The sequence below is a fragment of the Oncorhynchus clarkii genome, chromosome 12 (genome assembly GCF_045791955.1).
Source record: "Oncorhynchus clarkii lewisi isolate Uvic-CL-2024 chromosome 12, UVic_Ocla_1.0, whole genome shotgun sequence".
Classification (NCBI taxonomy): domain Eukaryota; kingdom Metazoa; phylum Chordata; class Actinopteri; order Salmoniformes; family Salmonidae; genus Oncorhynchus; species Oncorhynchus clarkii.
This window is the reverse complement of record NC_092158.1, coordinates 18,786,009-18,797,089: the sequence shown is the minus strand read 5'-3', so window position 1 is coordinate 18,797,089 and position 11,081 is coordinate 18,786,009. Positions and strand designations below refer to the sequence as shown.

The 11,081-nt window shown below is 39.9% G+C and overlaps 1 protein-coding gene across 1 annotated transcript; it reads right to left on the bottom strand.

The window, feature by feature from the left end:
* Window positions 1–2,527: 2,527 nt before the first annotated feature.
* On the bottom strand, window positions 2,528–6,770 carry LOC139422835 (ubiquitin-conjugating enzyme E2 L3-like). The gene is made up of 4 exons (XM_071174232.1): window positions 6,580–6,770; window positions 4,996–5,091; window positions 4,630–4,816; window positions 2,528–4,331 (listed from the first exon to the last, which is right to left on the bottom strand). The coding sequence occupies exons 1-4, from the start codon at window positions 6,604–6,606 to the stop codon at window positions 4,177–4,179; spliced, it is 465 nt and encodes a 154-aa protein (XP_071030333.1). The 5' UTR covers window positions 6,607–6,770; the 3' UTR covers window positions 2,528–4,176.
* Between the last annotated feature and the right edge of the window lie 4,311 nt (window positions 6,771–11,081).

Here is an 11,081-nt window from a genome sequence, read left to right as displayed (position 1 = left end):
GGAAAGACCAGGTGGCAGATCTGCTCTAGATATTCTGCTTCTATGCTTTGGACATTGTGTGACTGAGAGGGCAAGTGCCAGTGTGTTTGTGTGTGTAGGTGTGAGAGGGTCTGTGACCACTAACATGGTCAGACAGGAAACTGAATCTGGTCGGTGTATTTTTAGCAGTGTTCTGTGTGCTGACCACTAGTCTTCTGTCTAATGCCAAGGAGGAGACATTAGAAATTTGAGAGATCAAATCAAATCAAATTTATTTATATAGCCCTTCGTACATCAGAAAGTTAAAAGTAGAAAGTTTGCAGCCATCCACTTCCTTATGTCTGAAACACATGCTTCTAGCTAGGGCAATTTTGGGGCTTCACCATGTTTCATTGAAATGTACAGCTCATCCGCATAGCAGTGAAAGTTAACATTATGTTTTCGAATAACATCCCCAAGAGGTAAAATATATATTGAAAACAATAGTGGTCCTAAAACGGAACCTTGAGGAACACCAACATTTACAGTTGATTTGTCAGAGGACAAACCATTCACAGAGACAAACTGATATCTTTCCGACAGATAAGATCTAAACCAGGCCAGAACTTGTCCGTGTAGACCAATTTGGGTTTCCAATCTCTCCAAAAGAATGTGGTGATCGATGGTATCAAAAGCAGCACTAAGGTCTAGGAGCACGAGGACAAATGCAGAGCCTCGGTCCGATGCCATTAAAATGTCATTTACCACCTTCACAAGTGCCGTCTCAGTGCTATGATGGGGTCTAAAACCAGACTGAAGCATTTCGTATACATTGTTTGTCTTCAGGAAGGCAGTGAGTTGCTGCGCAACAGCCTTTTCAAAAATTTTTGAGAGGAATGGAAGATTCGATATAGGCCGATAGTTTTTTATATTTTCTGGGTCAAGGTTTGGCTTTTTCAAGAGAGGCTTTATTACTGCCACTTTTAGTGAGTTTGGATAGAGGACTATACTTTACAAGAGAAATGGAGCTCCTTATCCAAAGGTCTTGAAGGGTCTTCAATTGTTTTTAATTTAACCTTTAACTAGGCAAGTCAGTTAAGAACAAATTCTTATTTACACTATCCGGTGGATAGATAGCCGTTTATTATGTTCAACATAGGAGGGCCAAGCACAGGAAGCAGCTCTTTCAGTAGTTTAGTTGGAATAGGGTCCAGTATGCAGCTTGAAGGTTTAGAGGCCATGATTATTTTCATCATTGTGTCAAGAGATATAGTACTAAAACACTTGAGCGTCTCTCTTGATCCTAGGTCCTGGCAGAGTTGTGCAGACTCAGGACAACTGAGCTTTGAAGGAATACGCAGATTTAAAGAGGAGTCCGTAATTTGCTTTCTAATAATCATAATCTTTTCCTCAAAGATGTTCATGAATTTATCACTGCTAAAGTGAAAGTCATCCTCTCTTGGGGAATGCTGCCTTTTAGTTAGCTTTGCGACAGTATCAAAAAGGAATTTCGGATTGTTCTTATTTTCCTCAATTAAGTTAGAAAAATAAGATGATCGAGCAGCAGTAAGGGCTCTTCGATACTGCACGGTACTGTCTTTCCAAGCTATTCGGAAGACTTCCAGTTTGGTGTGGCGCCATTTCCGTTCCAATTTTCTGGAAGCTTGCTTCAGAGCTCGGGTATTTTCTGTGTACCAGGGAGCTAGTTTCTTATGAGAAATGTTTTTAGTTTTTAGGGGTGTATACCAGTATAATAGTGTGGTGCTGTCTGTAAATTAATTTTTCCATAACCTTATGGTCCTCGGTCGCTCATCATCAGCAGCAGGGGCCACCACACTGACCTCGCTGCTCCAACTCCTACGGGCCCTTCACTTCGGTGCTTTTCCATTGAGACTTACTCCCACACTAGTGGCTCATCAGCGTTTTATGTTAATGTAAGCTGTAGTGTTGTGTTTCCATCAGGAGTGACTTGTGATGCACAGAACCTCCGCAACGACCTCAGCATCACTCAAGACTGTTGCTTTGTGAGGTGTTAAAAGTTAACAGTTATAGACATTATTATAAATGCCACTTGAAAAGTACCCAGGCCCTTGCGTTGTCTCCAAATTAGAGCAGGTCCCCCGGAGCCAAAGGCCCAGTGAGACACGGGTGCTGGCCCTCGTAGATGGAAACATAAAAGTCTGAGCCTTTTGGGTAAAAGACTGGGGTAAACCATCAATGGAAATGTTCCAATGAAGGTGTAGACTAGAGGACCATGGGAAACTGAGTCCACATTCACTTCAAAGACAACACTAGTTTCTACTACACGTGAGGGTATCGATCTGAACAAAGCAGTGCGCAGAATCACTAATCTGCGCAGAACATAATTACAAACCATTTGACTTCAAATTGAAGAATCCCAAATAAGATATATTTGACTAAAACAATAATTTCAAACCTTGCTTAGATTTGTATACGAACACGTCTCTATATTATGCGTGGGAATAGGGAACACATCTCAAATTAAAATCACTTGGAGCTGATCTCCTGGTGTCATTTATGCCCAACAATAAAAAATGTAAATAAACAATTTATTTTTTATAATTTTATGCTCAGAAAACCTTGGGGGCCAAATAAGGCAACCTGGCCTGTGGGTCGCCGGTTGAGGAACCCCGGCAGAGATAGACCCATTGGGCAGCACACAATTGAACCAGCATAGTCCGGGTTATGGTTTGGCCGGGGTAGGCCGTCAGTGTAAATAAGAATTTGTTCTTAACTGACTTGCCTAGTTAAAGGTTAAATTAAAAACAATTGAAGACCCAGAGACCTTTGGATAAGGAGCTCCATTTCTCTTGTAAAGTATCGTCCTCTAGTGGTGAAAAAGTGTTACTGACATATACTGGTCTCTTCAGTACCTTGCATGCATCTCATTGGCAGTCAACCAATTCATCACATCATTGGTCCTAACCCTTCAGTGTTTACAGATCCCTGTGGACTGGATGGGAAACTGCCTCCTGCCTCTAGGTGGTTACTGGCTAACTTTCATTTACAATTGCATATATTACTAAAATAATCAAATGTTCTGGTCCAATGCCATTATTATTCCCCAATGGCAGCTGTTCTTCTCCTAGTACTGGTCAGGTGGAATGACTAAACAAATTTGTAAATGACTAAACTTCTGCAATTGACTCATCTGATTCACAAATCACTTTGTATGACAAATATGTGTACAAGATTAGTGAATTTGTGCAGTGCCTTTCTAGGGCTGATCACTTCAATACCCAGAAAACTTTTTGCCATCCCCCCCAGTCACAGAGGAAGAATGATAAGCAGTTTCCATGGGAACAAGATGTGATAGTCCGATTCCCTTCTTGGAAAAGGCAAGTGGGCAAAGGTGTAAAGAGGGGTACTTCCTGTCACATGGTCAGACCTTTACAGGAAGTGTCATATCTGCTTTACAAAACATTTCATGATAATTTCTCAATTAAGGTTCACACACATTTTTTTCTTCTCCTTTTTATAACATCTGGAACATCGTATTGGTGACAAACTGAAGTTTTATGGTGAACTTAAAAGCTAGTTCCACAGAGCAAAGTGCAACTTAAGCAAAACAATAAAAAGAAATAGAAAATAAACATTTTGTCACACACCTCCTGAACCTGGATGCTTTAAATGTTTATCATTTAGTTGCTTTTGGGGCTGTTTTTTTATGTTACATATTTTAGTGAGGGGAAGGAGTGAGAGGAAAAGAGTTAGCAAACAGACCACAAGTTGAGCATTTAGCAAATAGCTTTCAAAACAGTCGACAATCTTTATACAGGTCTGCTCCAGCAATCAATACACTTCTGTGAACAAATCATGAGCAGAACAACATTTTATCCACATATTTGTTTCCTCTCCCTGTTACAGGTTGCTCTCTCTGGCCCAAATCCGGCACTTTTATAATTTAATTTAAGAAATCAGTAGAAAGTTAGTAACAGCCACAAGCTAACACCCAGAGGTGACCGACGAGCCTGATTCACGACAAAGTCCTGTTGCCAGGGCAAAGTGGAGCCGAGATATACCGCCCCAGGAGGAGGGGGGCTAGAAGGATGTGTGTACGTGTGTGAGGGCCATTTTCAGGAGATGGGGTAAGAACAAAGGGGGTATAGGTGGTCTTGGAAGGGGGGAGAGAGAGGAGTTGAGAGAGGGTCCCGGGGGGAGGGAAGAAAGGGAAGAGGGAGTCACACGTTTGCGTTCTCAGTCCATAGGTCGTTTTTCTCCATGTTTCTTTGTAAACTCTTCTGCGTTCTTAAAGAATTTTTTACGGTCCTTAGAGTATTCCTCTGCTAGGTCTGCCCTGAGAGGATGCTCTGGCTGGGGGTCGTTGACCAGCGCAATCAGGGACTGGATCACTGCAAAGAGACAAGCAGGACAAAAGAGACCGTAAGAATGGTGTAAAAATGGATGACGACATATGAAACAAGTCAGAAAGACACATTGAAATCCATAACCAGGCTTAGGATACAGGATGGAAACCTCTCCAGCCAAATAGATATGAGCCTCTGAGGGAGAGGAGACTGGAGGGTTAGGGTTCAGACAGCATTTTAATGACAAACTATGAAAAATTGCAAATAATAACTACAGAAGAAAACCAGTGTCCATTGCCTCTGTCTCGCTCTCCGTGTGTGTGCGCGCTTCTTTCCACCGTACCTTGGTCAGTTTTAGTGGCTGGTTTCCAATTCTCTGCGCTGATCACAGGCAGACACACCTGTCCCTTCTCGTCGATGTTGGGGTGGTAGATCTTCGTCTTGAACGTGATCTTGGGGGGCTTGAAGGGGTACTCCGCAGGGAAGATTATCTCGATCCTGAACGCACCTTTATCGTATGGAGGGTTGTCCTTTTAGAGGGGAGAAAGAGAGAGAATGATGTTTGGTTAAAAGGCGAACTGAGTCCTGCTGAACGTGTCACAGCAACAAATACATTTTAATATCGCTGTGAGTGCCTTGGTCCTCCTTGTTATTCTGCTCATGTTTTCTGTCTGGAGAAAGTAGTACGTAGTACCGCTAGGCTACTTACTGGAACAATGAGGCCTTGCCAAGTCAAAATATTTGTTTCATCCACTTGAATGTTACGGAAATTTTTCATTCCAGACTTGCGGATTTCATCAAGTTCCTGAAAAAGAGAGAGAAAACATAATGAACAAGTTCTCCTGTACTGCTAATTAATGACAGTTAATCACAAACATCACCACTACGGGAAGCAGAAAGATGTATATCAAACTAGAGATAAAGGACTGATAAAACATGTCTGTTGGCTGAGTCTTAGTAACCATTAAACAAGCTGTGTCCGATAGGCCAAAACAGCCCAATGACTGAATCACACAGGTAAACACAGACCAAATGACTACAACGAGTACTAGGGATGAGCTTATATCTGACACCTTAACTGTCTCTCTCTCATCCTGGTAGCCAAGCAGCCACATCCCTTCCCTCAGACACCCACCCAGGAAGTGTTCCGGTGCATTCTCACACTCTGATCTCACTACAGAACACTGCTCTCTGCCAAACCAGGGCTGGTAATCTTTCACTACAGATCATAAGATTGGGGGTAGTGTTACAGTGTGTTATTGGAACAAGGACATTACAGTTAACACACCCATAACAATAAAACATGGGCACACAGCTTCCTGGTTTAATTTCTCTCCATATAAATCTGAGCTTGAATGTAGACTTACTCTATGTCCTACGGTTGTTTTGAGAAAATACATGGTTTACAAGTCTATGTAAAAACGTTCTAAGAAATAACCACTGGTGGCACAAATAAACAAAAAGCTAAAGTTAGGTTAATCGATTAAAGTTTGTTAACACCCAGTGTTGAGAACAGGAGGATTGTTTACACACAGTGTTGGTCAGCTAATGTGACTGTTGGCTATAAAGCTAGCTGGCTAGTTTATTGAGGTCGAATGAATGAAATTCAACTAGCTTAGCTAACGTACTTGGCAGAGAATACATTTCTACAATTTCGCTTTCGATTCATTCGATGACTATTCAAAACAATTAAAAACTAAGAAACCAAATCTGAGGAAATGCATGTAATTGGCTAGCTGGTTAGCTTCCTCGGTTACACATTGAAAAAATAAGCGGAATTAACCTGAGTTGCTAACTAGCTGGTTTTCTCATAGAACCACACTGTTAGCTAACTAGGTAACTGCTGTGCATTGCACAATTAATTCCCTTGCTAAGGTTCGCAAGTTAGCCAGCTAGTAACGTTAGCTAGCTAGCCAAGTTTTTCTGAGACAATGTTCAATCATGTTGAACCTGCGTCACGCAATGTATGACACAATAATGAATTCAATCTAAATACATTTGATGACACATTGGTACTTTATTTATATTAACAATACACGGATCTTGCATATTAATATACCGGTGCTAACATCAAAACATCACCAAAAAACTGCTAGCTGGTTAGCTTAGCATGCTAACGTCTAGCTAGCTTAATTTTCCGCTTACTGAGATTCATGAGGTTTCTAACAGTGTGGGGCTAAATTAAACCAATTTAACGACACTTTTAATTTTATCGGAGATTTAGCAATCTAAATGTTTTATTCTCTTTAATCTAATATTTGAAAATCCTAATTTGATTGATCAGGAAATGTACCTTGTGCAGCCTCCTGCTCGCCGCCATCGTGGAATTACTGTCTGTACCCAGAATACACAGCGATATCCAAATAGTCCACTCACTCTCACCTCTGTACACTGTGTGTACTGTGTACGCACTGTAATTTGGGTGTACTTTGATTTTAGTTATTATCTTGAAGTTATTTTGTCAAATGAGAGCATTTGTCAATGTATTTAGCCTAGTTTGGGAGAAGCCTACACATTATGGGCCACTATTTGTCACCTGATTTAAATAGTAAAAGTGTAATCACATCTGAGCTGAGGCAATCACATCTGAAAACATACTTATAGCAGGTTGCTGTTGAAATAATAAGATCATGCAGTGGTGTAAACCGTGCCCCTCTCCCCCCGTTGGTCGGTTGAGCTAACATAGGCTAATGTGATTAGCATGAGGTTGTAGGTAAGAAAACATTTCCCTGGACATAGACATATCTGACATGGGCAGAAAGCTTAAATTCTTGTTAATCTAACTGCACTGCCCAATTTACAGTAACTATTACAATTAAATAATACCACGCTATTGTTTGAGGAGAGTGCACAATTATGAAAACGTATTAATAAACCATTTAGGCACATTTGGGCAGTCTTGATACAACGTTTTGAAGAAATATGCAATGGTTCACTGGATCATTCTAAAACGTTGCACATACACTGCTGCATACACCACTGCATCTAAATTGCACCTGGGCTGGAATAATACATTATGCCCTTTCTCTGGTACAAAAATAATAATAATAACGCATGTTTTTTTCATTGTATAATCTTTTACCAGATCTAATGTGTTATATTCTCCTAAATTAATTTCACATTTACACAAACTTCAAAGTGTTTTCTTTCAAATGTCATCAAGAATATGCATATCCTTGATTCAGGTCCTGAGCTACATGTAGTTAGATTAGTTAGATTTGGACATTTAGGCGAAAATTGAAAAAAGGGTGAGATCCTTAAGAGGTGTTAACTAAAAATACTTTAAAGTTCTACTTAAGTCGTTTTTGGGATATATCTGTACTTTACTCTTTACATTTTTTGACAACTTTAACTTTTACTCCCCTACATTCCTAATGAAAATAATGTTGTTTTTACTCCATAAATTTTCCCTGACACTCAAAAGTAGGCCTACTCAGGCCTACTCATACATTTTGAAGGCTTAGCAGGACAGGAAAATGGTCCAATTCACACACTTATTAAGAGAGCTTCTCTGGTCATCCCTACTGCTTCTGATCTGGACTCACTAAACACAAATGCTTCATTGGTACATTATGTCTGATTGTTGGAGTGTGCCCCTGACTATCCATAAATAAATAAAGATTAGAAAATCAAGCCTTCTGGCTTGCTTAATATAAGGAATGTGAAATTATTTATGCTTCTACTTTTACTTTTGATAAGGGAGTATATTTTAGCAATTACATTTAATTTTACTTTACTCATTTTCTATTAAATTAAGAATTTTCTATTCTATCTTTACCTTTACTCAAGTATGACAATTGGGTACTTTGTCCAGCACTGAGAACATGGTACAAAATATTTAACAATGGTTTGTATAGTGCCATGCCCCCTTGTGAGCCTAATCTGAATGGCTCATTTTCCAAATCAATAAAGCATTCTGAAGCTTACAAGAATGCCAGTGTGCTGGAGTTTATTTTTCCCAAAAGGTTTTATACACCAGGAACAATATAAGGTGTGCAAACAAACCTCCCTTTATCATCAGAACGTGTAAACCAACTACATCACATACGAACAACAACTTACATACCCACATAAACAATGCAGGTCTGGGCAGAGGAGATGTATTCCTTGTTTATGTGGGTCTGTAAGTTGTTGTTCGTATGTGATGTAGTTGGTCTGTAAGTTGTTGTTCGTATGTGATGTAGTTGGTCTGTAAGTTGTTGTTCGTATGTGATGTAGTTGGTCTGTAAGTTGTTGTTCGTATGTGATGTAGTTGGTCTGTAAGTTGTTGTTCGTATGTGATGTAGTTGGTCTGTAAGTTGTTGTTCGTATGTGATGTAGTTGGTCTGTAAGTTGTTGTTCGTATGTGATGTAGTTGGTCTGTAAGTTGTTGTTCGTATGTGATGTAGTTGGTCTGTAAGTTGTTGTTCGTATGTGATGTAGTTGGTCTGTAAGTTGTTGTTCATATGTGATGTAGTTGGTCTGTAAGTTGTTGTTCATATGTGTATGTTTTGTATTTGGTGTGAAAAAAAATAGATCCCTCACTGAATCAAACTTTTGCCTTAAAATCTATGGAATAGCCTACTACCATGATGGAACATATGCTATACCATAGGTACCATACTTCAGTGGTGGAAAAAGTACTCAATTGTCAGAAAATGACCAAAATGTATGGGAGTAGGAAGTACATATTTTCTTTAGGAATGTAGTGGAGTAAAAGTAAAAGTTGTCAATTAGGTAATATACACAAGTGCCATACTTCCAAAAACTTGCATGGACGATACCAGAGAGAAAGAGGTGAAGCGAGGCCCAACTCGGACAAAAATCTACCTCCTCCAGAAGGTGGCGTTGTTTAGTTTCCTTCGCTTGCCTAAGCAAGGAGTTTTTGTATGGAGTTCAATGATAGTGTCGAATTTTATCAACAAAAAATAGAATGGCTTATTTGCTACGTGAGGATTATTTAATCGAATAGAAGTTTTGTAATGTTTAGGTTGTTATGAGTGATATAAGTAGGACACGTAACATCCCGGACACTTATTGAAAACACATTATATCGGAGTTGTCTGGAGATGGCTATGCAAATTAATGACATGAGGCTAGTAGCATAGCATCTCTCTACATTTAATACAGGTGGTTGACATCAACAACCCTCATTGAATATTTAAAACTTTATTACAATAATTAGATGTATCCACCAATCCAAAGAGATGTATTTGCGGGCATTTGTCAACCGCCGTGCCGCTTTGTGGACAACGACTCCTGTTGTTAGGGCAGAGAGACAAGTATCTTGTCAGTATATACATCATTTTTGACAATACTGATATGGGTGTTATTATAGTGTATGCTATGTCCTCTAGGGGGCATACTGGTAAACATATAATCCCTTGCAGAGAAAACACACACACGATAAATTAAAGATGAATTGGCACCATCTCCTCTCCTCCTCTTTTCACCTCGTCTTCTTGTGACCCACTGTTCATAGGGATAGCTGGAGAGCAGTGGAGGTGAGGATGGTGCATAATGATGGCTGGAATGGAGTGCAACAGCTGGAATGGAGTAAATTGAATTTTTATTTAACTAGACAAGCCAGTTAAGAACAAATTCTTATTTACAATGACGGCCTACCCCAGCCAAACCCTAACCCAGACGACGCTGGGCCAATTGTGTGCCGCCCTATGGGACTCCCAATCACGGCCGGTTGTGATACAGCTTGGAATCAAACCAGGGTCTGTAGTGACACCTCTAGCTCTGAGATGCAGTGCCTGAGACCGCTGCACCGCTAAGGGAAATGATGTTTGATACCATTCCATTTACTCCATTCCAGACAATATTTTGAGCCATCCTCCCCTCAGCAACCTCCACTGCAGAGGAGAGAGGCATCCAGGTCTTACAGATCAGAACATGAGAGAGAGGATACAAGCAGAGGAAGCTACTGTACTTGAAATTCACTATTGAGATAAACCCCTAGTCAAGCTCATCAGCCTGCCTCTAAAAGTCCATACCTGGATTGCTGACTTAAGTAGTCCAAATGTTTTAGTTGTTGATTTTAGTTGTGGTTTGTTATTCCCCAGTAAAGGACATGATGACCCCCCCCCCCCCCCAAGTAATTGGACAGGGACAATGATATTTGTGTGGTTTACTATAAATTGTTTTACAATTTCCAATGAATTACCACTCATACTGCTGTGTTAATAACACTGTCTAAAGGCAGTAAGAAATTAGTTTAAATGAATGTTCAATCTATTTATCTTACTGCTCCTTGTCACATGTTTACACATTGACAGTTTAACTTAAAACACACAATGTATTTATTATTTAAGTACCAATGGTTTTTCAAACAACAACTTTTCCATGGTTTATTAACCTTGTCAAATGGGTGTATTTCTTGTGTTTCTTTTAATAATTTATTTTTGAGAGATTCATATTTGATAGAGGTGTACTAACTATTTCTGTCAGTTATTTTTATCTCACACTATAAGATGTAATACACATTATTGGCATACAATCAATGAGACAAGGGTGAAAGAATGCTGTGCCTTCATGTCAGCATGGTGTAAGACTTGAAATAATTTACTCATTTTTTGACAGAGACATGTAACCTATAATCAGCCTGCACCACACCCTCTTATCACTTCTAGTGAGTTTTTCACATCAAGTCTGTTTCAAGCACCTGGCTCAAGGATATTTGAGTTTGTAGAATGCCATGGGACAGGGGCCCATACATACCGTGTGTCTGAGGCGTTTGTAATCTTTGTGGATTCTGGTCAATTGATCCGGTTTGCATCCTGGTTGTTCAGGGCACTTCTGCTCATCGGC